We start from the raw sequence: 27,310 nt of genomic DNA, 5'->3' as shown, positions 1-27,310 counted from the left end.
TCGTTTCATTCTCCTCCGTTCCGTTCTACTCTAGTGTTCCTCACCAAAGAAGACGTAGAGCAGGGTGAGGAGGCTGAGGGAGACGGCGATGGCCAGGCGGGGGTCGACGGTGAAGCCCAGGACAAGAGCTACAGAACCACACAGCAGCAGGGACAGGAGCACCACCAGCCACGAGAACTGGAACAGAGGCTCAATCTGCTGGCCTGCAAATGTCTTCATCTCATCTGGAGGAGCGGGAGGGAGGGAGAGAGAGGTTATACAAAAAAATGATTAATAGGCAAGTGAAAATGAGTAGGACCCCTAGAGGTTCCTGCCTTACACAGGAAACTACAAATGAGGCACTGAGGCAGACAAGCCTGGCAATGAGAAAAAGGAAACTCATTTTTATAGAGCTAATGCACAGAACGTGACCAAATGGGTGGACATATTCCCTTTTAGATTCATATTGCTGTTGTTTAGTGAGAGGTTAAAAGCCTAATTATTTTTCAAACGAGAGCCTCGGGACACTAGCAAAAGAAGAGCCCCGGTGATATCCCTGGTGGTGCTCTCTTACCCTCCAGCTTCTTGAGCAGGAAGGACTTGCCACTGCCCCACTGGGCGTACAGGCCCACACAGATGGGCGGCTGCATGGTGGGCTCACTGAGGATGTCTGCCAGGGCACTGCTGTACAGGTCATAACCCAGCATGTCCCCGTCAGACTCAGAGGGAGACAGGTGCTCTGAGAGACAGGGGGAGAGAGAGAGGGGAGAGTGTTGAGTGGTCATCACTTGATAAATACAGCAATACTTCCAAACAATAAATCATCTCATTTCCAAAACAAGATTGAAAGCGCTAAAAAGTAATGATCCACATTAAAAGACGTTTTAAATAATACCAGTTGGGCATTACAAAAAAACAGGCTAAAACACCACCCTAGAGTACTCTTGTGCATTATATGCATGTCTATGTGATTTGAGTGTCAGGTCTCACTGGCTCCAAAGATCTGAGTGAGGATGCTCTTCTGGTGGGTGCAGTCGATGTTGTAGGGCGTCTCGCCGGCCTTGTTGGGGCGGTAGAGCAGGCGGCCATCTTTAGGGTTCCTCAGGAGGAGCTCAGCCAGCTTGCGGCTCCGCCCCCTGATGGCAATGTGAAGGGCCGTGTCGCCTTTCTGGACAGGAGACGAGAGAGATGGTTACAGTAGAGTGGCGTGGAGGTAAAGTGCGGTCGAAACACTGGATTGCACAATGTGGATATGTATTGGGCGGTCACGCGTCAGACGCTGGCTCGTATACAGAACCTGTGGTGTTATTCTAAAGACATAGGCTGGGCTCTATATGTCATGTTTGTACAGTACCTTGTCCACAGCAGCCACCTTGGCCCCTCTGTCCAGGAGCAGCTCCACTATCTCAATTTTCCTCATCTTGGTGGCTTTGATCAAAGGGGTCTCTGCGTCCTGAAACACACATCATCATCATCATCATCATCTCAGACCAAGAACAGTGATTGGTGAGAATAGAAGCCAGCAAATGTGCATTTGCAACGCTAATCACACTTGTTTAAAACGCATTCTTAAAACCGTCACAACTTTATCACAATGTTGATGTTGACACGAGAGGAATTTGTCACAGTGCTTATAAAATGACTGTTCACTTATGTACAGCAGCTATGGCTGTTCCTTACCTTGGTGCAGCTCTCAGTGTCCGGGTTGCATTGGAGGATGTCTCTCACCATGGTGGCGTTCGCTTTCTCCACTGCCCAGTAGAGGGCAGTCTTACTATCCTGTTTTACACAGTTGAGAACAGGGTCATATTCATTAGGCACCAAACGGAAGAAACCTGACAGAAACAGGGCGGGACTACTGGAACATATCCAATAAGAAACGCTTGTTTTTGTTTTCCGGTGTTAAACATTTTGCTACGGTGTGCCCTAATAAATTGGCATGACGATCGATCAGAGATGTTAAAGGTCCAATGCGGCGGTTTTTCATCTCAATATCAAATCATTTCTGGGTAACAATTAAGTACCTTACTGTGATCGTTTTCATTTAAAATGGTCAAAAAAAACAAAATTAGTTTCTTGGCAAAGAGCAATTCCCCAAGCAAGCATTTTACAGGGAATGTCTGAATGGGGAGGGCACTCCTACCTGTCCCCTGACGTCAATGTCGGCATATTTGTTGAGAAGGGCTCTGACGATCTCCACATGGCCTCCTCGCACTGCTCCGATCAGCACCGTCTCCCCACTCTGTGACACACACAATAAACATCACAGGCAGAGAATACAGAAAACGCAAACTCAAACCACCACACAACAGAAAAGATGGGTTATACTGTAGAGGAGCAGACGATACGTGCTGTTACCATCAGCACATTTATCCATATAGCATGACCATTATCATTCAGGTTGATGTCACCCTGTCTAGACTCTACTGTTTATTGTCAGGGTTATCGGGGCAATGTTTCAGCTCATCGTTGGTCATCTACCCTGTCTGGTATGTTGACGTAGGTGCCAGCGTCCAGCAGGTCCTGGACTATCTCAGTGTAGCCTTCCTTGGCAGCGATCATCAGGGCCGTGTTGCCGTCCTTGTCTGTCATGTTAACGTTGGGGTTCCTCTTCAGAAGCTCCTTCACCACCTCATTGAAACCACCCCGCACAGCCACGATCAGAGCAGTCATGGAATTCTGATAGGGAGAGAATAACAGTCAGGTTGTTTCAGCACAGTGTTTCCTTTCATGGATTGCAGCTAAAGCCTGTTTGTTCACGATGAACGGGAATGAATGGATATCTATACGGACAAAGCTCTGACTCATCAGATAAGGCCTTATTTTAAAGAGTGTGTAGTCAAGCGCATGACAAAAACCTCTGACAATGAATTTGTGAATATTCATACACACACCCCCCCCCCCCTCTCCAAGACAAAATAGATCAAAAAAATACATTTTGGAGTGAACCGACCCCTTGCTTGAGCCCATTGTGTGTGTGATCCGCTCAGGCCTTGTGTAATGAGGTTTTAACGAGAATAGGGAGGTCCACTTACCGCTCCCTCCTGGTCCACATCGGCCCCATTGACCAGCAGGTGTATCACACTGTCATAGTGGCCCTTCCTGGCTGCCCAGATCAACGGGGTAGTGCCATACTGAGAACAGGGGAGAAGAGAAAAGAAGAAAGAGAGAGACAGCGTTGATGACTATTGAAACACCGAATGTAGGGTCATTTAGTGTACTTACTTTAGGTTACTTTGTCATTTTTATGACTTTAATGTCATTTTTATACAAGACAAATTGAACACAGGACCAGTGGTGAGTGCTTACCTTGTCAGAGCAGTTGACTTTAGCTCCGTGATGAATCAGGAGATGCACTATATCAGCATGGCCTCGTCCAGCCGCCCAGATAATGGGGTAGACGCTGTACTGTAAGGACAGACATTAGCATATTTAACTCATTCTGAAATACACTAATTATTTACCCAATTATCGAAGGCCTGATGCGCTTTAGATAGGAATAGTACCAGTGTACCTGGCCAGTGATGTTGGGGATAGCTCCTTTCTCCAGCAGTAGCTGGGTGACCTCCACACGACCCTTATAGGAAGCCCACATGAGGGCACTCCATCCCCCCTGTACAGTAAACCACACAGGCGTGCGCGCGCACACACACACACACACACACACACACACAAACACACACACACACACACACACACACTTTAAATGGGAAGTGGTGACATGTATAGTTAGTGGCTATTGCCACAATTCCCACAGTGCCAGGGAGAAGTAGAGCAGTCATCTTCTGTATGATGTCATGATGTCATACAGCACGACATGCACATAGCCAAACAGTGGGTTTAATCCTGTTATTAGTACAGACAGGCTGGCACCCGGGTGGCTTAAGGCGTCAGCAGGCTTCAGTTCGGCTGGCGCCTAAGAGGTTTGGAACTCGAGTCTGCTCGCATACTCCCTTCAAAGACCTTCGCTTGAAAAATGATTAAAATAAACGCCAATTGTTTGTCCGTTTTGAGACACCGTAGCCAGTATGCACTTCTTCAAAACAGTCAGAATGAATCCAAGATCACTCAATAAATCTGTATTACATTTTCCTGTTTTTGCAGAGGAGATTTTCCATCTGACTAAGACGTCTGGTGCAATATTTCTCAAGTGAAAAAATGTGCATGAGGATGAGTCATCTCTCGTTGAATGACAACAGGCACTTCATTGAAGAATCCTACGGTCGGCTAGTCGCCAACGTCGGCTAGCGACTTTTGACTTCCCTCGAGAGAAAAAAAACATTGAAAAGCCGAAAAATCTCTTGCCGAAGTCCAAAACGTACTAACACAAAAAAAAATTGCCACATAATGTCACAAAAAGTCGTCATAACATTCAGGAACAGAAACGGTTCCCGAACTGACACGCAACACAGCCATGATTGATTGCCTGAGTCACCTTACACTAGAACCAGTGTACCAGTGTAAATATGAAATGGAAATAGCACATTTCAGAAGGCAAAATCTTTGGTCATGACACTCAAACACTGTCATTAGTCTTTACCCCTACGGGAAACATGCAGAAGTGCAAAAACACGGACTATTGAATAACCTAAACCGTACTGTGAATGAACAGAGCTGCAGACAGAATAGGAGGTCAAGTAGGCTTCTTCCACTGAGAGGTTTGTATTACAGATATTAACCATATCCCAGGTTAATGTACTCCGGACATCCAGAGCTCAGTAAATGCAATTATTACAAAACAGAGGAGATTATATTGGAGGTAATGGAATCGTATCCCAAGCTAATGGATAACTCACTTCAAAGCAGCCTGGAATGGATTGCTGGCAGACATAAGACAGTAGAGGAAGAATATGAATAGACTCTTTCTACTGTGCGCGCGTGTGTGTGTGTGTGTGTGTGTGTGTGTGTGTGTTGGGTATTGTGACAGCAAGGAAAATATGAATTTCAGTGCAAATGGACCAATAAAGCAAGTATTGTACTGCATTATAGCTCTCATACAAAATACCCAATGACCACCATCAATGACAGTCAATGACTGCTGTGCCAGAGTTGTAGGTGACCTTGTTCACCCCAGAAGGTTGACCGCTTTTGAAAATGCATCCAGATAAAAGACGGTCCAACCTAAAATAATCCTCCTTTCATCTTTTTGTTATGTCGTTTTTCCCTCACTTTTTCAATCAAACTACTCCTTCAAGAGAAATGTTACACACAGGTACAAAAGCTTTACTTCATGTTGCCCAGAGTTTACTTCAGTGTCCACTCTGCAATGTCCTTGCCCAATACCCTGTACCCAGTGCCCACCCTCCTCTCTCACCATGTCCCGGTGCTCCAGGCTGGCATTGTTGGCCAGCAGCTCCTTCACCACCTCCACATGGCCCTCCTTAGCCGCTGAGATAAGTGCCGTCCAGCAGTCCTGTTGACGGGCAGAACACAGGGGTTACACTTGGTCACCACGGAAACTCCATCATGTCGTCGTCGCCGTGGACCACCACCAATCAGAGGGCTGCCGGTCTGTATTAATCCGCTGCACAGTGCTGTACCTACCAGCTGGTCGTACCAGGTGCTCATGGACGCGAGGTGGAGGTGACAGAGAGAGCGCGTCAGATAGAGAACAGAGAGCAAAGGAGAGAGTGAGACGCGGTGTCCAGGTCTGGTCCGTCTCACTCAGTCTGGTGTAGTGAGAGTCTGAGTGTGTGTGTCTGAGGTTTAGTAAGAGGTTGAGGCTGGGTGTGTTGATGGAGACAGCAGCTCTACACCCTGTAATTTACTTTAACAGAAGCCTGAGGTATTCTACAGGTGCTCATTATGGGGCTCTGTGTCAACCCACAGTGTGGTGAGTTCATCAGGCTGGACACTAAGGGCTTTTCGGGCAGTGGAGACCAAATGTTAACTTTGTGCGGTAATGTATTCTGTTGGCATCATGGTGCATTTCATGTACCTTGAGCGACCGAAATCTTACGTGTTCCCAGCAGACTTATTCTCCCTGTCCTGAGCATAGGCGTGTGGTTGTGATTGGAAAAGTCCTAGGTCTAAAAGTCATGTGACAGCAACCCTCAAACCCATTGTCTAGCTACCATTTCTTTTAAGTGTGGTGTGCGAGAGTGTGTGTGTGTGTGTACCACATCGTCCAGGTTGACGTTGGCTCCTCTCCTGATGAGCTCCTGGACCATCTCTATGTTGCCCTGCTCTGACGTCACCATGAGGAGAGTCTGACCATTCTGAAGGGGGGGTGGGGTGGGGGGGCAGAGACAGAGAGACGGTCACTAATCACAAAATAGTTACCCAAGCACTGATTTAATTGGAGCATTCACTTTTATAGCAAAACCCGGCTAAACAAATTAGCCTAGTACTTATTTCGATGTTTATGTTAACTCTCATTTGTATGTTTACTGTGTTCCGCGCGACGCCTAGTATCCAGTGGTCATTGACTCACCTCGCTCCTGCTGTCCACCTCCTTGAACTTGTCCAGGTGGGCTTTTATGGCCGGCACGTTGTTCTCCTCAACGTAGCTGAACAGGCTCTGGGTGGCCAGAGTGGTCATCTTCAGAGAGGTGGTGGTGTCCATGACTACGCTTCACCACCGTGACTAGGAGACACAAAGAGAGGTTATTAGCCTATGTACACATGCACCTGGCACAGTCAAAGCTGGCTGGACATATTCGAAGCACATTGTCATAAGGACAACCCAACACATTAATAAGCCATGAGTCAACAACCACAAGTTGATGTTTTTAGTTCAAATGTCAGTCAAAATCACAGGAGGTTGGTGGCACCAGTGAGGATGGGCTCGTGGGTAATGGCTGGAGTTGAATAGGTTGAACGGTATCAAATACATCAAACGTGGTGTCCAGGTGTTTGATGCCATTCCAGACATTATTATGAGCCGTCCTCCCCTCAGCAGCCTCCACCGGTCAAAATGCTTCTAAACGCGCTATGGATGTGTTACTGACATGCCTAGTTAAATCAAATCAATGGATTATGACTGTAAATAGGCCCTAAGCCAAGCAGTACAAACAAAGGGAATGTTTGTTGTCCACTCACTGCTTTGTGTTTCAAAAGGATGGTATTTCTTTGAGCTTTGAAATGTTATCAGAAGTTCAACTTCGTAGAAGCAAACAGTGAGCAGTGCAGACAGAGTGCATTCGGAAAGTATTCAGACGCCTTCCCCTTTTTCCACATGTTCTTACGTTACAGCCTTATTTTCCTGCTCAATCTACACACAATACCCCATAATGGACAGAGCAAAAACAGGTTTAGACATTTTTGCAAATTTATAAAAAAAATATATTTAAAAAATACCTTATTTACATAAGTATTCAGACCCTCTGCTATGAGACTTGAAATTTGGAACCACCAAGACTCTTCCTAGAGCTGGCCACTCAGCCAAACTGAGCAATCGGGGAAGAAGGGCCTTGGTCAGGGAGGTGACCAAGAACCCAATAGTCACTCTGACAGAGCTCCTCTGTGGAGATGGGAGAACCTTCCAGAAGGACAACCATCTCTGCAGCACTCCACCAATCAGGCCTTTAAGGTAGAGTGGCCAGACGGAAGCCACTCCTCAGTAAAAAGCACATGACAGCCCGCTTGGAGTTCGACAAAAGGCACCTGAAGGACTCTCAGACATTTAGAAACATCTAGTCTGATGAAACCAAGATTGAACTCTTTGACTCTTTGGCCTGAATGCCAAGCGTCACGTCTGGAAGCAACCTGCCACCATCCCTATGGTGAAGCATGGTTGGCCCAGCGCCGCCCGGGTTAGGCCAGGGTAGGATGTCATTGTAAATAAGAAATTGTTCTTAACAGACTTGCCTAGTTAAAAAATGTTTAAAAAATGTTACAAAAAAAATAAATAAATGGTTGTGGTAGCATCATGCTGGGGGGATGTTTTTCAATGACAGGGACTGGGAGACTAGTGAGGATCTAGGGAAAGATGAACTGAGCACAGTACAGAGGGATCCTTGATGATAAAAAAACCTGCTCCAGAGCAGTCAGGACCACAGACTGGGGCGAAGCTTCAACTTCCAACAGGACAATGACCATAATCACACAACGCATGAGTGGCTTCGAGACAAGTCTCTGAATGTCCTTGAGTGGTCCGGCCAGAGCCCGGACTTGAACCCGATGGAACATCTCTGGAGAGACCTGAAAGTAGCTGTGCAGCGTTGCTCCGCATCCAACCTGGCAGAGCTTCACAGGATCTGCAGAGAAGAATGGGAGAAAAATCACCTCCAAAGGTGCTTCAACAAAAGTACTGAGTAAAGGGTCTGAATACTTATGTAAATGTGATATTTCAGTTTTATATTTTTTGTGTACATTTGGAAAACAATTCAAAAAAACGTGTTTTTGCTTTGTCATTATGGGGTATTTTGTGTAGATTGAGGAGGAAAATAAGGCTGTTACGTAAGAAAATGTGGAAAAAGGGAAGGGGTCTGAATACTTTCCAAATGCACTCTGTCTGCACTGCTCACTGTTTGCTTCTACGAAGTAGAATGAGGGGGGAAATGATTTAATCCATTTTAGAATGACTAACTAAAAGGTCAAGGGGTCTGAATAATTTCAGAATGCACTGCACACTTGCATTTCATACAGGCCTAATAAGTATGGCAGAGGACATGAGACTGGACAGCAACTATTTTTATAACAGTTAGAGACGGGCATGAGTATTCAAGCACTCAAATGAACTGTCAAAACTCGATCAGATTTCTTTTTTTTATATACTTTAAAACGATTTGGTTTAAATGTTGTCTTGAAGAACACTTACATTTTATTTGGACTCTAGTGTTCTATTTGTACATGTGCATTTGCGGGACAGAACAAAAAAGAAACCATGCCAAGCATCACACGGTTTTTCTCCCCAAATTCCCTTGTTCCATCTGTGTCTCACTCGCTCAATTGCGTTCTGACCACTCCCTCTACACACATGCCGAGTGTACGCACAAGCTCTGTTAGGCCTATAACAACTAACTAAATGGGATACACAAGCTACATTTATTGCCAAATGATGACAGTTGTATCACAAATTCAAAATGGACTGGTTGACTTAAGTAGGGAAATATGTGTTCCAATAATAAACTGCAGTTTTGGAATATTTGCGTCTGGTCTATTTTTATTTTTCGCTTAGGCCAACTTGCGTTTATCACCGCATGCACAAAGTCAAAATTGGCTATATCGCCCAAATTCAGGAAGGGAAAAAAGCTTTTTGTTCTTAATTTAAGGTTAACAGTGTGGTTACGGGTTAGGTATAACATCTGATTCTAAGAAGAGAAATTGTATAAATAGGTGGGATGTATGACTGTGGCCACTACTGACAACCCTACTTTGCGAACTGCTAGTGCCATTCAGAATTTGTACGCTATAACCTCCCTAAACATACAGGTTCCACACTGAAAATATGCAAAAACTTAAGTTTGTCTTCATCAAAGAGTGTATTTTAATCAGAATCATTATAAAGCTCAGGCCTACTCACCAAACAGAGTAATTCATCCCCATGCAGCGTTCAATTTGGAATTGTTAATCCATTTTAGAAAATTCCAAAGAACAGGCAGAATAAACTACAAATCTGTATATCGAAAATATGACTGATTTTGGCTTGTAACCCTGAAAAAAATGGTCTTTCAACTCGCCAAATTGAGCCCGGTTTCAAATTATCACTCCTGGGGAATAACTGTTCCAGGCGCAGGATGCACATCAAGTTAAATGAATGTCATGTGCACAAGTACAGTGGAATGCCGTTCTTGCAAGCTCTAAACCAAACAATGCAGTACAACAAAATAATGTAGAACAAAAACTTACGAGAAATAAGAATCATTTTGCACTACTCTGTTCAATTTTATTATATTACATCATGTTTTTTACTATAAAATAGGCGTGTCTTGACTGTGATAAGAGCTTGGAAAATAAGTGTCTTGTCTGCTAAGTTAACAAAACGAGGCTATGCCAGGGTTTTGTAGGGTTCTACAAGCAAGTGCCACTGCTGAGGTTACTGCCCTTTTGAAGATTGTGTTAATGATATAATATTTGCATCTTAAATGGCACTTTTTTTATTGACTGAATATATGAAATTACATGTTGTGTTTATAATGTTGTTCAGTGTAAAGTGTTGATCCCACCTGTCATGAGCAAAAGTAACAGACAGGTGTGGCATATCAATGAACTGATTAAACTGCATGATCAAGGCCTTCCAAATGGCGCAGTGGTCTGAGGCACCTCATCGCAGTGCTAGCTGTGCCACTAGAGATTCTGGGTTTAAGTCCAGGCTCTGTCGCGACCGGGAGACCCATGGGGCGGCGCACAATTGGCCCAACGACGTCCGGGTTAGGGGAGGGTTTGGCCGGCAGGGATGTCCTTGTCCCATCGTACACTAGCGAATCCTGTGGCGGGCCGAGCGCAGTGCACGCTGACATGGTCGCCAGGTGTACGGTGTTTCCTCCGACACATTGGTGTGGCTGGCTTCCGGGTTAAGTGGGCATGTGTCAAGAAGCGGAGGCGGCTCGGTTGGGTTGTGTTTCGGAGGACGCACAGCTCTCCACCGTCGCCTCTCCCGAGTCTGTATGGGAGTTGCAGTGATGAGATGAGACTAACTACCAATTGGATACCACGAAATTGGGGCGAAAAAGGAGTAATAAAAAATAAATAAACAGCATGATCATTACACAGTTGCACCTTGTTCTGGGGACAATAAAAGGCCACTCTAAAGTGTGCAGTTGTGTCACACAACATAATGCCATAGTTGTCTCAAGTTTTGAGGGAGTGTGCAATTGGCATGCTGACTGCAGGAATGTCCACCAGAGCAGTTGCCAGCGAATTGAATGTACATTTCTCTACTATAAGCCTCCTCCAACGACTTTTTAGAGAATTTGGCAGTAAGTCCAACCAGCCTCACAACTGCAGACCACGTGTATGGTATCGTGTGGGCAAGAGGTTTGCTGATGTCAATGTTGTGAACACAGTGCCCCATGGTGGCGGTGTGGTTATAGTATGGGCAGGCACAAACTACAGACAACGAACACAATTGCATTGTTTTTAATGGCAATTTGAATGCACAGAAATACAGTGACAAGATCCTGAGGCCCATTGTCAGGCCCATTTAGCAATTAGAATTTGTTATCTGTAATGGTTATGATAAAGTAGTCATTGATGCACACTATTGGCATATACACTGAACAAAAATATAAAACACAACATGCAACAATTTAAAATACTTCAGATAAATTCATATAAGGAAATCAGTCAAATGAAATAAATTCATTAGGCCCTAATCTATGTATAACACATGACTGGGAATATAGATATGCATCTGTTAGTCACAAATATATTTTTAAAAATGGTAGGGGTGTGAATCATTCAAACCAGTCAGTATCTGATGTGACCACCATTTGCCTCATGCAGCGCGACACATCTCCTTCACGTTAAGTTGTTCAGGCTGTTGATTGTGGCCTGTTGTCCCACTCTTCTTCATTGGCTGTGCGAAGTTGCTGGATATTGGCGTGAACTGGAACACATCGATCTTGAGCATCCCACACATGCTCAGTGGGTGACATGTCTGGTGAGAATGCAGGCCATGGAAGAACTGGGACATTTTCAGCTTCCAGGAATTGTGTACAGATCCTTGCGACGTGGGGCCGTGCATGATCATGCTGAAACGAGGTGATGGTGGCGGATGAATGGCACGACAATGGGCCTCAGAATCTCATCACAGTATCTCTGTGCATTAAAATTGCCATTGATAAATTGCAACTGTGTTCGTTGTCCGTAGCTTATGCCTGCCCATAACATAACCCCACCGCCACCATGGGGCACTCTATTCACAACATTGACATCAGCAAACCGCTCGCCCACATGACGCCATACACGCTGTCTGCCATCTGCCCGGGACAGATTCAACCGCGGATCATCCGTGAAGAGCACACTTCTCTAGCGTGCCAGTGGACATCGAATGTGAGCATTTGCTCCCTGAAGTCAGTTATGACGTTGAACTGCAATCTGGTCAAGACCCTGGTGAGGACGACGAGCACGCAGATGAACTTCCCTGAGACAGTTCCCACCATTTCATCAGCTGTCCGGGTGGCTCGTCTCAGACCATCCCGCAGGTGAAGAAGCCGGATGGGTAGGTCCTAGGCTGGCGTGGTTACACGTGGTCTGCGGATGTGAGGCCGGATGGACGTACCGCCAGATCTCTAAAAAGATGTTGGACGAGGCTTATAGTAGAGAAATTAACATTCAATTCTCTGGTAACGGCTCTGGTGGACATTCCTGTAGTCAGCATGCCAATTTCACGCTCCCTCAAAACTTGAGACATCTGTGGAATTGTGTTGTGTGACAAAACCGCACATTTTAGAGTGGCCTTATTTTGTTTTAATAGCTTCTTGATAGGCTTTTGGTGCGTATGGAAAATTTCAGGGATTTTTTTAATTTCAGTTTATGAAACATGCGACCAACACTTCACACGTTGCGTTTCTATTTTTGCTCAGTATAGATAAATGCGCAAAAAAAAATATCCAGTGCGGGCCTTTTGTTCTAAAAATCTTTTTTATTTTCATTCGACTACTCTAAAAAAAAAATCATGGGAGTACTCAAACAGTAAAAAAAAAAAATGAAATGGCCATCCCAAGTAGGCTATGCCCCCATTACCCTGTCTCTGAACCAAAGATGTCGAACCCACTCATACTTCTGACAATCTGAACTAAGTAGGAATTACAGTACGTCTTCCAGACGTAGAGGAATAATGAGAGCAAAGCAGTCACCATGGCAACGTTAGACTATAAGACAAAACAATACAGCCCAATACAATAATGAGATGAGCTCCATCATTGAAGGCAAAGAAAAGGCCCGAAGCCTACTTAATTGACAGTTATGGACATACACAGCACTCCAATTTCTGCTGCATTAGGCTATGTCAGGATGTGCTGTGCCTTCTTAACTTTGTCTATTGGACAAGGGCAGGGTCTCGGCCTAAAATTGCCTTTTTACTATCAGCGATTCTAATGGTCCAGTGCTTCAGTCTGAGGCAAAGGGAGAGTAGCTGATCATTAGGCCTTAGACTACATAGCATGATTTAGTTGAAAAATACTCAAACAAATGAGATGGGGAAACCTTTCAAGGATTGGCTAAGTGGAGAACGATTGTTGTGCCGTCTACTTGCAGAATTATGCGGTATGTCCAATGACAAAACAATCTGAAATGTGCCTAATTTTATACAAAATTAGGAATTTCACCCAATGACAAAACTTAAGACAAAAAGAGCTGGAAAAGCCTTCATGAGCAACGGAGCCTGAAAATGTATGCCTAAACAAATATAATTATTTAGCCTATAAAACTTTAATGAATCATTTTATTAGCCTATACATAATATATTAACTTCAGCAAAAAGCCATTTTGATCCTTAGATAGGTCTTAATTATTCTTCAATATCATAAATCCATAAAAATTTGTTTAAAAAAAATAAGATTCAACACGGCCTGTATGATTGTAAGAAAGAAGCATATTTTGAAAACTGGTGGCTACATCAGTCTGTCACCAAACAGCAGATGAAGAAAATTGAATCTGATTTATCTATTCAATCTGTCTATCTCAATTCTCTGCCTTTAGGCCTACATAGGCTAAATCTAAGAAAGTATGGTAAGGCTAGCAGATAACAGGCTTTGTTTAAAAAAAATTAAAAAGGTCTATGATTTATTTTCTCTCATATCAGATTATTCATACACACAACGGAACAGAGCCTTTGTTTACAGCTGAGGCAACACGAACCCGCTGACACACCCTCATGTGTATCAGAGGCAGCACAGCCGCTATCAGCACAAAAGAATGGACAATGAGTGACCAGACAACAATCAATGAAACCTCAAGGATTCCCTGCACAGAGTATTGATTGAGGGGGTTGAAAACTTCACCTCATCCCCCACCATTGCAAAACAGAAACCAACAAAGAAACACCAAGAAATAGAAGATAAGTAGACTAAATAGCCTTCATTTTATACAGGCCTCACAAATAGCAATGAGCAAAGTCAAATAACTAACAAAGAACCGAGTGGCTTACCTTTATGGAAAATGTCAATTTGACTGCACTGAATGGCAATGGCTGTTCTTCAATTACTATCCCTCACCCACACTGACTGAGTATCAACAAGCGCTGCCTAGGCTCCACATCCCTCCCTGACTCTCATGAATAATGGATGAGCAGGAAGAGCCATGCCCCAACCCCATTGTCACTGAATCCATCCTTTCCCAGCTTTAAAAAGCGGATGTCTCAATAATGAAACCCGGTCAAATACTAATGAATTAATGCATATTACCTTCTGATGCACATTTACTGAAAAGGTCAAATAAGTTCTAGGTTCAAATACCACAAGAAGGACAAGGTAAAAACTCTATACCCACATGGTTTGGGCAGGCATAAGCTACAGACAATGAACAGAATTGCATTTCATCGATGGCAATTTGAATGCACAGAGATACTGTGATGAGATCCTGAGGCCCATTGTCGTGCCATTCATTAGCCACCATCCCCTCATGTTTCAGCATGATAATGCACTGACCCATGTCACAAGGATCTGTACCAAATTCTAGGAAGCTGAAAATGTCCCAGTTCTTCCATGGCCTGCATACTCACCAGACATGTCACCCATTGAGCATGTGTGGGATGCTCTGGATCAACATGTACGACGGCGTGTTCCAGTTCCCGCCAATAACCAGCCTCTTCGCACAGCCATTGAATAGGAGTGGGTCAACATTCCACAGGCCACAATCAACAGCCTGATCAACTGTATGCAAAGGAGATGTGTCGCGCTGCGTGAGGCAAATGGTGGTCACACCAGATACGGACTGGTTTTCTGATCCACGCACCTACTTTTTTTTTAAGGCATCTGTGACCAACAGATGCATATCTGTATTCCCCAGTCATGTGAACTCCATAAATTAGGGCCTAATTGATTCATTTCAATTGACTGATTTTCTAATATGAACTGTAACTCAGTAAAAATCTTTGAAATTGTTTCATGTTGCATTTCTATTTTTTGTTCAGTGTAGTTCCAAGATCTCTAAATTTAACCAGTCAGCTCGTTATAGCCTGTCTTCCTGTCATGGGGGATGAAAATGCTGACGATATATTTCCATGGAATGTGTTGGTCACAAGGTCTTTTGTTTGGAAGAGCAAAGGTTCAGACAGCTTAGAAAAGGACATGTTTCTGAATGCAACAGCCTAGGTACAGAGTTAATGTTTTGTCATTTTGCACCGAGCCTAAATGGCCTAAAAGTCCATTGGGACAAGGTGCAACATAGCTTTGACGCAGCCAAGAGACTTTTGACATTGTGCTGGCATCAAAGCTAGGTGTAACATAAAAATGATGAACCATAGGCTATAATAGGTGACTAACTATGCCGATGACAGACTTCTAAAGATAGCTAGACAACTCTTCAGATGTTTCTAATGTAATGAGCAGGATACTGTCAGTGGTATAAAGTACTTAGGTAAAAATGCTTTGAAGTACTATTTATATTTGACAACTTTTACTTCACTACATTCCTAAAGAAAATAATGTACTTTTTACTCCATACATTTTCCATGACACCCAGAAGTAGACTATACATGTTGAATGCTTAGCAGGACAGGAAAATTGTATAACTCACACACTTATCAAGAGAACATCCCTGGTCCTCCCTACTGCCTCTGATCTGGCGGACTCACTAAACACACATTGTTTGTTTGTAAATTATGCCTGACTGTTGGAGTGTACCCTGGCTAAAAAAAAACTAAAAAAAGGTGCAGTCTGGTTCGCTTTATGTAAGGAATTTGATTTGTACTTTTACTTTTGATACTTAAGCATATTTGAGCAAGTATATTTAAAACCAAGTACTTTTACTCAAGTAGTATTTTACTGGGTGACTTTCACTTGAGTCATTTTCTATTAAGGTATCTTTACATTTACTCAAGTATGGCAGTTGGGTACTTTTTCCACCACTGGTTAGTGTGACAGCTTATTGTACAGTTTATGCACAATAAGCTGTCACAATGTCGCTAGAGAGGATGCCTCACCCAACATATAGTCTAAATGTTGAATACACTTCATTTGAACTGACTCTACCTGTCCGCTGATTTCGTCCTTATTCGGCTGGAATTATGAGACAAAATATTCACAGGAAAGTCATATTTGACTTCCTAACGTTGGTATCGGTGTGCCTTCTTGCCCCCCCCACGGTAAAAACCTAGCGGTCACACCCGGAAAAGGGTTCCAATCGTCTTGACATAATTTATTTTCCAAACACTTCCAATTAAATACATGTTTGGTGTTGGCTTAACTTGGCGTGACGGTTTTGGTGACCTTGTAATTCTCTCTCGAACAAGGTGAGTTTTTAATCCGTTTATTCGCCTCAATTTACTCTCAAAAATTCGAAATGTTAATTAGAGAAGACCTCCGCAAGACTACAAATTCCTGCGGGTCATTTGTAGCCAACACTGTCGGCTACCGTTCACTAGCGCGACCGGATGCATGTTTCTGCCTTTCCATGGTGAATCTATGTGCTGTATTGAAATGAATAAAGTGTTCAACTTCTTACGTCCCCCTTTATCCTTCTTAGCTAGCCACAGACTACACTTTAGCTAGCTAGTTAGCAGAGCAGTAGATCGAATAATTTAGTTTTACTTAGCCTACTATAGATAATTGTCTGTTCAGTATGTCGACTTCGGTGTCTATTTCAGACCTTATGGCATTTTTCAAGGATGAGCATTAAAAGGGGAGAATATCACTAAGTCTGGCCATATGGAGAAGTGCAGCTATAGTGATGGGGCAACTTAAAGGTTTGGCGAGGGCCAACATGAGGAATAAAGTTCATCCTGTGTCAGTCAGTGAGTGTACCTCTTAAAGGATCCACCCCAATTTTATATATATATATATATTTTGACATACCGGAATCTAACTGCCTGTAGCTCAGGACCTAAAGCAAGGACATGCATATTCTTGATACCATTTGAAAGGAAACACTGAAGTTTGTGGAAATGTGAAATTAATGTAGAATATAACACATTACATCTGGTAAATACAAAGAAAAAAAAAACATGTGTAGTTATTTTTTGTTGTTGTTGTACCATCTTTGAAATGCAAGAGAAAGGCCATAATGAATTATTCTAGCCCAGGTGCAATTTAGACTTTGGCCACTGTATGGCAGCAGTGTATGTGCAAAGTTTTAGAAATATTGCATATCTATTCAAAATGTATCAAGACTGGCCAAATGTGCCTAATTGGTTTATTCCTAAATTTAAGTTCATAATTGTGCATTCTCCTCTAACAATAGCATGGTATTCTACACTGAAATAGCTACTGCAAATTGGACAGTGCAGTTAGATTAACAATCATTTAAGCTTTCTGCCCAGATCAGATATGTCTATGTCCTGGGAAATATTCTTGTTACTTATAACCTCATGCTAATCACATTAGTGCACTTTAGCTCAACTGTCCCGAGGTCGGAACACCGATCCCGTAGAGGTTTAAGTTTGAGAATCTTAGCAATACAATGTTTTCTATACAGCTGTCAACATTCTACAAGGAAAGACAATCAATTATATAATCATCAACCAGATTTCCCCAGGTGCGACTTAGATGAGTGATAACGCAATTCTAGAATGTTGTCATTGATGAGAATTCATCTAATAATCTATTGACATTCAGAATGATTGACTTTTAAACATCCAGCCTGTATTGTTGTTGCATAACCAGAGACAAATCTTCAAAGTCACAGTATTTATTTATTCAGAGTGGCACATGCAATCAGTCTTGATTTATAGGATCCTTCACACTGTGAAGATGATAGATATGTCAAGTGATACAATCCCAAGTTATCAATTGAACGTTTATGGAACAACTGCACTTGTTAAATATTTTACAGCTGAAATGTTAATCAATCAAATAACTTTATACTGAATAAAAATATAAAAGGCAACATGTAAAGTGTTAGTCCCATGTTTCACGAGCTGAAATAATAAATCCCAGAAATGTTCCATATGCACAAAATGTGTACAAATTTGTCTACATCCCTGTTGGTGAGCATTTCTCCTTTGCCAATATAATCCATCCACCTGACAGGTGTGGCATATCAAGCTGATTAAACGGCATGATCATTACACAGGTGCACCTTGTGCTGGGGGACAATGAAACCATAAGCCGCCTCCAACTTTGTAAGATAATTTGGCAGTACATCCAACTGGCCTCACATCCACAGACCATGTGTAACCAGGACAGCCCAGGACCTCCACTTCCAGCTTCTTCATCTGTGGGATCGTCTGAAACCATGAACATGAACATGAAAATTATAAGCCTCAGAACCTCACATTCTAAATGCTGGGATGAAATCTCAAACATTAAGCTTCAAAAAATCAAACTGGCATCACTGGGGACAACACTGTCCACTCTGTAGCATAAACCAGTCAGTAGATGAACATTTACTTATTGCATGTGAATTTGCTGGCTTTTCTGCAGCTGATGATACTGGGGAGTATTTCTGTCTGTAATAATGCCCTTTTGTGGGGAAAAACTCATTCTGATTGGCTGGGCCTATGCCCACCCAAGGCTGCGCCCCTTCCCAGTCATGTGGGAAGGGCCTAATGACTATTTCAATTGCAATGATGCAATTATTTCCTTATATTTGAGCTGTAACTCAGAATCGTTGAAATTGTATGATTGTTTACATTTTTGTTCAATAAATATAGCACATTTCTTACAACAAATGCATTTCAAGGTGTTCAAAGTCATGCATATAGCACTTTCCTCTTGGCAGGTCTCTATAGGTGACCAGGGGATTCTCTCTACCACATGTGAATACTCCCATGGAGCTCCCAAGTGCAGCCATGCAACTGCATTGGCTACTTTTGCGGTTCACAATATCGGCTGTATGGATGTGTAATGTGAGTGGAGGAAGCCACTTGTGCCCAACCAGATGCAGTCCGTGGAGGATCTTTACCCGGCCGAAGACGACTAAGTCTCTGTCCCTAGAGCCCACAGAGGAGGATCTTCAGTGGCTAGGGAACCATCTCTGGGGCAGGTTCAGTGGAATGGCATGTCTGTACCAAACATTTCTTTTTTTAAAGGCACCTGGAGCATGTCGATGTCGGTGGAGCAGCAGGATGCTATACAACAGGCAACAGTTGGGACAGTGTACCAAACCCCAACTGGCACATCATAAGGAGAGGGAGGTTGACGGCCAGACATTTGGCGCAGCAGTTAGGGCCAAGCACGTTACTCCCTCGCTGCTAAAAAAAGGGTCCTCAGATCACAGTCATTGGATGTGGTGTTGTCTGTAAAGTGGAGCACAGATAACAAAGAGGAGGACATCAAGGCATTCAAAATGGCTACAGGATGGAGTTGCAGGAGTCAGGGCTTTGGGTCACGGGGTCTGGTATCCTGGGTGCCTCACCGGATGGTCTGGTGGGCACCACAGCAGTGGTGGAGGTCAAGTGTCCCTATGGTGCAAGGGACCTTACCATTGAAGAGGCAGTGAAGTCGAAGGATTTCTCTATCCTGGACGGTCTTATCGTCTCCGTGACGACCATCCTTACTGGCACCAGGTCCACTGGATCAGCGTCCTCGTCACGCCTCCTGTCAGTACCTGTTTTCAGGGAAGCCAATGGTCCAAAAATATAAAACGCAACAATTTAAAAGATTTGACTGAGTCACAGTTCATACAGTCAATTGCAATAAATTAATTAGGCCCTAATGTGCTCTGTGGGATGTTCAAAGTTTTGGATATTTTTTATAACCCAACCCTGATCTGTACTTCTCCACAAATTTGTCCCTGACCTGTTTGGAGAGCTCCTTAGTCTTCATAGTGCCACTTGCTTGGTGGTGACTTGCTTCTGAAGCTAAGCAGGGTTGGTCCTGGTCAGTCCCTGGATGGGAGACCAGATGCTGCTGGAAGTGGTGTTGGAGGGCCAGTAGGAGGCACTCTTTCCTCTGGTCTAAAAAATATCTCAATCCCCAAGGCAGTGATTGGGGACACTGCCCTGTGTAGGGTGCAGTCTTTCGGATGGGGCTCTCTAGGGTAATTAAAGATCCCATGGCACTTATCGTAGGGGTGTTAACCCTAGTGTCCTGGCTAAATTCCCAATCTGGCCCTCAAACCATCATGGTCACCTAATAATCGCCAGTTTACAATTGGCTCATTCATCCCCCACCTCTCCCCTGTAACTATTCCCCACATCGTTGTTGTAAATGAGAACTTGTTCTCAGTCAATTTACCTGGTAAAATAACGGAGAAATAAAAAAACATCCATTGATGGAAAATGATCAGTAGACTTCGGCTCCGAACTTCGGCTTATCTCCAGAACCCTCAACGAAGTCCACAAACATAATATATGCACGAACTGTTTCGACTGGGAAGCATGCGGACACCTTTACAAGCGCGGAAGAAGTGCCTGTGTCGTGAACAACGTCAGTGTGAGGATCAAATCGGATTGGTCACATACACATGGTTAGCAGATGTTAATGCGAGTGTAGCGAAATGCTTCTAGTTCCGACCATGCAGCAATATCTAACAATTTCACAACAGCTACCTTATACACACAAGTGTAAAGGAATTAATAAGAATATGTACATATAAATATACGGCATCGGCGGTTAGCGTTCAAAATAAAAGTCCCCCATTGAAACTGATACAAATAATGGAATCATGCCAATTGGACTAGTTAATGCTAAACAAGTTTGAAATGTTGTATAAATTAAACAGAATGCCGTTAATTTGACACAGATAAAGTATAGTGAGTTGAAATCGCACGGTGGATGTATTAGACAGATAACATTGCATTGTACAGCCTTATCTCTGGATCTTTGGTCCGGCCTACTCAGCGTCACCCACAGGTTATAAACATTATCGTCTCTCTTATTGCGGGACTTCAACTGTTGGAAATCACCTAACTGTTCAGCCTATTGTGTGTATTTAACATTCATCTTGAAATGTACAGCCTTGGTTATAGTTGAGTAACGCTCAACTCCTCTCCTTTTTTTTTAATAGTTGAGTTTGGATAACCAGTCGCGGGATTTGCTAGCAACAACAGTCACCTTCAGTCAATTCTGAAAACGCCTACATTACCGGTTTACCCTTTACAACTGCGGTCCTGAAATTTCATACTTTAAACTCTTATCAAATAAAACCACTGACTTCTTCCTCGTGTGTCGGTCGTACTACGTAAACGGAGATTCAATTGGCATATGCGTGCGGATTTGTGCAACACAAACGAGAAAAACTTGGGAGGTTGTATCCTTTCAACAAAAAATATGAATTTCAGCACCCCGCGGAAAAACCGCAGTTGTGCAGGTAAGCGTTTTCAGAATTGACACTTTTACAAGAATCGACTGACAGAGACCCAATGTTGTTGCTACCAAATCCCGCGACCAGCAATCAAAACTTTAACTCCACCTCAAGAGAACGGGCTGAACCTTACCTACGGATATTGGGTCCATGAAATTGAAAGTAAGCTGATACCCATTGATCTTGAGTCCATGAAATGGGGGTAATATACAATTTGCCTAGTTTTGCCTAATATGAATGTTCAACAAGTACAATAGGTTGAATAGTGAGGCGATTGTCCATAGTTTAAGTACTACAATAAGAGCTACAACGCGAACATGTGTAAACGTCATTTTGTGTTCCCGAGTAGGCTGAATGTGTATAACATTACAACCTTGTTTAGAACAATTGTGGCATAATTCCAATTTGTTTTTTAAAATCCGTTTGCAAGTTAATGGGTGACTTATTTTGAAGGCGAATCCCGATGCCACTGTTGTTGGTCACGACAAAAACACCAAATACAGAGGCTAGGTAACACGATTTCTAATCACAATAACCCAGTTTGCATCTTACCGTTACGATAAACAAACACCACGTCCTCTCGTTCGAACTGGGTTACCCTGTTTCTTTTTTAATTTTCCAACGTTTAGTTTATTCACTGCTTTGAAAGCACAACACTCTTGTACTTAAGTGTTTCGGCAGGCTTTGTTAAGAACGTTTTTGACTATTTGCGAGGGCGTAACGTGGAGAAAAGGTTGCGAAAAAAGTTTAAACAGCTGCACCGTTCCTGGCAGTTTTCAAATAGATCTATCATTGTTCAAGGCTAGAAATGTGTTGTTTAACACTGGCCTGTCATGTAATCTGGTTGATTGATATGCCTACATTAACAGTGCAAGATCATCTTTCTTCGTGGATTGTATCCACAGCTAGGTTTTATAGCCTTACTATGAACCACTGAAAGTGACCTAGGAATGTAATCACCTGGTTTAAACTAGGCCAGTAATTCGAAAGATCCATTTACCAATACATTTTAAGAATTATAGCTCAAACTGGAAATTTAAATTTGTAAGTAAAATGCAAATACTATTAAATTGTCAACAACATATCTCAGTGTCTGGATTTTTTGGGGAATAAGTGTAATTCGCATTATACAACCTACTGAGTAATGATAGCTAATACCTGGGAGAGGACTGGTGAAAGCATTCCAAATATGATCCAGAACTGATATAGAGCCACGTTGACTGACAAAGGGATACATTATTAGCAGTCATGTGGGGCATTGATGGTAGATGGAGGGATGTGTTGTCTTACATGTTTATCCCCAAGTCTGCATTTTACCATAGACATGACTAAAACAAATGCTTCCAAGTTTAACGAAGGGATGGTTTGAGCGACAGCTACACAGAACCTCTCACACGCACACAGCAGAGGATCCTTGTTTGTTTTAGGTTAGGAAATGAGAGGGATCTCATAGACCCAGATTTTAAACAAAGCAAGCCTTTTCATTTCCACTCCGCTTTTGATTAGGTCCAGGCCAGTGACTTTACGCTCGTTAACTAGCTCGTTTGCCAAGCGCCCTTTCCAGTGAGCTACAGGGCCAGAGTCCGACACACAGTATTTAGCGTGCATCTCAGTAGTCCAAAGTGGCTTCATCTCCTTTCCTCCATCTATACCAATTTGAAAGAGCTCGATTAGTGGAAGCTTGGCCGGCAGCCATGGTAGCTAAGGCATCTACCATAGTGCGTTCACAGGTCCTATAGTTCCAAACTAGTGAGGATGAAAGGAAGGAGACAAGGAAAGTAATCCATGTTAGACTATTAGGATGCACCCGAAAACAAACCCCTTCCAATAATCCTACATGGATGAAATATTTCTATCCTCACTCTCACTCCCTTTCTTGGCTTCTTCCCCATATACACTGCTCAAAAAAATAAAGGGAACACTTAAACAACACAATGTAACTCCAAGTCAATCACACTTCTGTGAAATCAAACTGTCCACTTAGGAAGCAACACTGATTGACAATACATTTCACATGCTGTTGTGCAAATGGTGTAGACAACATGTGGAAATTATAGGCAATTAGCAAGACACCCCCAATAAAGGGGTGGTTCTGCAGGTGGCAACCACAGACCACTTCTCAGTTCCTATGCTTCCTGGCTGATGTTTTGGTCACTTTTGAATGCTGACGGTGCTTTCACTCTAGTGGTAGCATGAGAAGGAGTCTACAACCCACACAAGTGGCTCAGGTAGTGCAGCTCATCCAGAATGGCACATCAATGCGAGCTGTGGCAAGAAGGTTTGCTGTGTCTGTCAGCGTAGTGTCCAGAGCATGGAGGCGCTACCAGGAGACAGGCCAGTACATCAGGAGACGTGGAGGAGGCCGTAGGAGGGCAACAACCCAGCAGCAGGACCGCTACCTCCACCTTTGTAGAAGGAGGAGCACTGCCAGAGCCCTGCAAAATGACCTCCAGCAGGCCACAAATGTGCATGTGTCTGCTCAAACGGTCAGAAAGAGACTCCATGGGGGTGGTATGAGGGCTTGACGTTCACAGGTGGGGGTTGTGCTTACAGCCCAACACCGTGCAGGACGTTTGGCATTTGCCAGAGAACACCAAGATTGGCAAATTCGCCACTGGTGCCCTGTGCTCTTCACAGATGAAAACAGGTTCACACTGAGCACGTGACAGACGCCGTGGAGAACGTTCTGCTGCCTGCAACATCCTCCAGCATGACCGGTTTGGCAGTGGGTCAGTCATGGTGTGGGGTGGCATTTCTTTGGGGGGCCACACAGCCCTCCATGTGCTCGCCAGAGGTAGCCTGACTGCCATTAGGTACTGAGATGAGATCCTCAGACCCCTTGTGAGACCATATGCTGGTGCAATGCTAGACCTCATGTGGCTGGAGTGTGTCAGCAGTTCCTGCAAGAGGAAGGCATTGATGCTATGGACTGGCCCGCCCATTCCCCAGACCTGAATCCAATTGAGCACATCTGGGACATCATGTCTTGCTCCATCCACCAACGTTGCACCACAGACTGTCCAGGAGTTGGCGGATGCTTTAGTCCAGGTCTGGGAGGAGACCATCCGCCACCTCATCAGGAGCATGCCCAGGCGTTGTAGGGAGGTCATACAGGCACGTGGAGGCCATACACACACTACTCATCTGGACTTGTTTTAAGGACATTACATTAAAGTTGGATCAGCCTGTAGTGTGGTTTTCCACTTTAATTTTGAGTGTGACTCCAAATCCAGACCGCCAAGGGTTGATCAATTAGATTCTTTTTTGTCAGCACATTCAACTATATAAAGAAAAAAGTATTTAATAAGAATATTTCATTCATTCAGATCTAGGATGTGTTATTTTAGTGTTCCCTTTATTTTTTTGAGCAGTGTAGTACTTCACATTCCAACCAAAGGTGCAAAAGAAGGCGAGGGAGAACTCTGGTTTAAAATCTCTGTATTAGTATTTAAAAAATAATTTCCCTTTGACATAAATCAGTTTTAAGTACAATTATACAAATCTTTCCATAAGTTTCTTCTTTCTTGACACAAAAATAACCATTATGCTTTCACACACACGGCACTTTGGACATATGGAGCAGTTAGTATTGATCTGCTGGTTTGGGGGTAGCTTAGTTAAACCAGACGGAGTAGTACACAAGCTATGGTGGGCGTAGTGTTACATCTGGTTTCACCGGGCTAGTTTTGGGTGTCCATGCAGTGCAATTATCAACTTGCTGGTAAAGATGGCACACCTTTCCCCTCGGGCATTTATACCTCGACTAAAAATACACTTATAGACCACATGAACATTTAAAAATCACATACACACATTTATGGCAGGAGTACAGTATGCACGTTAGGGAAAGATTACATTTGGAAACTCAAATCTGCTGCATGGTTGTTACTCATCACAAAATAAACCCCCAAACTGGTTCATTGGCTCCCATCTTGGTTGTACTACAGTACTTATCCAACTCTTACCAGCTAATGAATGGTGTGTGTGTGGTCCAAAAAGATGTGGCTATGGCACATCTATGCCTGCCTGTACTGTATGAGATGGAATGTGCCATACCTCTCCAGAAACAGGGCACTGTGGAACATTAATCAGGACGTTATGCTCATGGGCTGTCCTCTGCACCACAATTAACACCCCCCACCTCATGGAAGAGTTGGTTGGCCCCACCTGATAGAACTCTTGTACACCAGTAGTTTTCCACATTACTAGAACGAGGGAACCTCTTGGGTTGTGGCTCATGTCTGGGATCTGGCTTGAAATAGTTGTTTTGTTTATTAAAGAGGGTCACAAGACAAGCGAGCATACAAGTTAGGGTTCACAATTGGAGCGTAAGAATTGTTATGTTTTGTTTTCCAATTATGTCACACGTACAAATGTTACATACAGTAGGCTTCCTAAATGTCAAATACATATTTTCCCAACCTGTGTTACTAAAGGTCATTCATATTAATCTAAAATCAGGTCCATTTGGATTGTGATAGTAAACGTTACATCCTACAGTATATCCCATTACTCATACAGTAAGGTCAAATAATCTTGGTTTAACCCAGAACTAAAATCTTGCATCATTTGGTCAGTCTGTCCACGAGTGATGAGGTCACAAACAACACAGTTTGTTCAATTTCATTGAGGCTATGGATTCAAAAACGAATCTAGATGGAGATTTCCACTTGAGTTCATAGTAAAACTAGAAGCCTACATGAGGATTTCAAACCAGTTAAACACAACTGAACTTGTAACTGATGTTACAGAAGTAGGCAAGACATATGAACCGAGAGGAAACCTACAGTTTGTAATCAGATACAGTAGGAAAACAAGGAAGCTACACATAATTAACCCCATGTCAAAAAAGCCCTTAAAATCAATTACCGTGAATGAACCTTCTGTAAAGAACGAGTATCATTCAAAAAAGCTGCAGATACAAAAAGAAAGGTGACAGTAATCAAACAATGTTTAGAGGATCCTAAGGCCTGCTTGAAGTTGGCATCTGACAAAAAAAAATTATTTCTTTCATATTTCTCTCTTTTCCTAGTAGAGGTTAGATCGTTTTCCTGACAAAAATCCTCTCGATACCTATGTCTGACTAGCCTGTATAGCGCCCTCTACACTCGAGATCCAACTGCAACTCCTTCCTTTTACCAATGCCACAAGCTCTCCCCCTCCACACAACCTTTCTCACCCTGCAGAATCTGCACCAAGCCTAGCCGCTAACTTGTTAGCAATACACAGAGGTAAGGAAACTTCAGTCAGCTTTGCACTCTTCGGCATTCTGTCATTTAGCATTGCACCATTAGCATCATCGCTAATGTCATTATTATCACTCATTAGATCCTAGCCGTTTAGTGGCCCTCGGATATTTCTCTAGCCATTCTTCTTGTTACTTCTAATTTATCCAAAGCGTGGTTTGCTGTTAAACTGAGTTTGTTATTGTCTGTTATTCCGGTGTTCCTGTCAATTTTTTGGTTCTTTGTGTCTCAAAGAATCGCTACACTTTGTTTCAGTGTTCGCACAGAGTTTGGTTCTCTCTGTGCCGGTTGTTTGAGCTCTAAGGTGTGGGGTGGAGGGGCTTCCTCCCAGGTCTCATGTGGCTTTGTGTTTCTGGTTGCAGTTGTTGTCTGTGATGGAGTGGCTGTTGTGGTCTCCGGTCAACCCCCCCTGTAGGCTGTTCTGCTGCGGTTGCTCCTCCTTGGCGCGGAGGTGCCATGGCTTCACTGGAAGGGCTAACACCAGCAGCAGGCATGCTATGTGTATGCAGTAGTACCATGACCTGGCGAGAGAAAATCAATCAGTAAAGTAATTAATCCAATGTCATCTGTTCAGTATAGCACTCTTCACAAATGCATTTGTCACGAAACACAAATCCAGGCCTAAGCCCCGGGAAAGAGCCTGCCGAGGACAGTTTTCTATGTGGCGTACAGATTCCAGAAGAGTTTGCAAAACGTCATTGTGAATACAAATTATATGGACTCATTACAGGTCCCAACAAGTTATTCTAGCTCATCCTAACGGGATAGAAAATCCAGAGTTTTATATCTCTGAT

General features: G+C 43.3%; 2 protein-coding genes and 1 long non-coding RNA gene across 9 annotated transcripts in view; all 3 read right to left on the bottom strand.

Annotated features, from left to right (window-relative positions):
* kidins220a (kinase D-interacting substrate 220a) overlaps positions 1–16,183 on the bottom strand; it is an 87,520-nt gene extending 71,337 nt beyond the window's left edge. For 2 of the 6 annotated variants that reach the window (XM_042325538.1, XM_042325542.1), the window contains exons 1-14: positions 14,015–14,119; positions 6,413–6,565; positions 6,099–6,197; positions 5,294–5,392; positions 3,494–3,592; positions 3,289–3,387; positions 3,015–3,113; positions 2,461–2,658; positions 2,123–2,221; positions 1,660–1,758; positions 1,334–1,432; positions 970–1,147; positions 554–718; positions 45–224 (exon numbers count right to left, since the gene is read on the bottom strand). In XM_042325538.1, the coding sequence (XP_042181472.1) occupies positions 45–224; positions 554–718; positions 970–1,147; positions 1,334–1,432; positions 1,660–1,758; positions 2,123–2,221; positions 2,461–2,658; positions 3,015–3,113; positions 3,289–3,387; positions 3,494–3,592; positions 5,294–5,392; positions 6,099–6,197; positions 6,413–6,544 (1,645 nt within the window). In that variant the 5' untranslated portion in view covers positions 6,545–6,565; positions 14,015–14,119. Of the gene's footprint in view, positions 1–44; positions 225–553; positions 719–969; positions 1,148–1,333; positions 1,433–1,659; positions 1,759–2,122; positions 2,222–2,460; positions 2,659–3,014; positions 3,114–3,288; positions 3,388–3,493; positions 3,593–5,293; positions 5,393–5,523; positions 5,643–6,098; positions 6,198–6,412; positions 6,566–9,445; positions 9,959–14,014; positions 14,120–15,603; positions 15,633–16,058 lie in introns of those variants that run through there. The other 4 variants (XM_042325540.1, XM_042325541.1, XM_042325539.1 and 1 more) reach the window with 4 other exon arrangements.
* A 2,012-nt stretch (positions 16,184–18,195) lies between these two features.
* Positions 18,196–19,829, bottom strand: LOC112256499. Its single transcript, XR_002954421.2, has 3 exons — positions 19,764–19,829; positions 19,448–19,572; positions 18,196–18,250 (listed from the first exon to the last, which is right to left on the bottom strand). It is a non-coding gene; the product is annotated as an uncharacterized LOC112256499 (long non-coding RNA).
* Positions 19,830–24,691: 4,862 nt separating this feature from the next.
* mboat2a (membrane bound O-acyltransferase domain containing 2a) overlaps positions 24,692–27,310 on the bottom strand; it is a 100,751-nt gene continuing 98,132 nt past the window's right edge. For both annotated transcript variants that reach the window (XM_042325536.1, XM_042325537.1), the window contains one exon: positions 24,692–27,037. In XM_042325536.1, the coding sequence (XP_042181470.1) occupies positions 26,851–27,037 (187 nt within the window). In that variant the 3' untranslated portion in view covers positions 24,692–26,850. The remainder of the gene's footprint in view (positions 27,038–27,310) is intronic.

This window comes from Oncorhynchus tshawytscha, linkage group LG08 (genome assembly GCF_018296145.1).
Source record: "Oncorhynchus tshawytscha isolate Ot180627B linkage group LG08, Otsh_v2.0, whole genome shotgun sequence".
NCBI lineage: Eukaryota > Metazoa > Chordata > Actinopteri > Salmoniformes > Salmonidae > Oncorhynchus > Oncorhynchus tshawytscha.
This window is presented reverse-complemented; position numbering and strand designations above follow the sequence as displayed.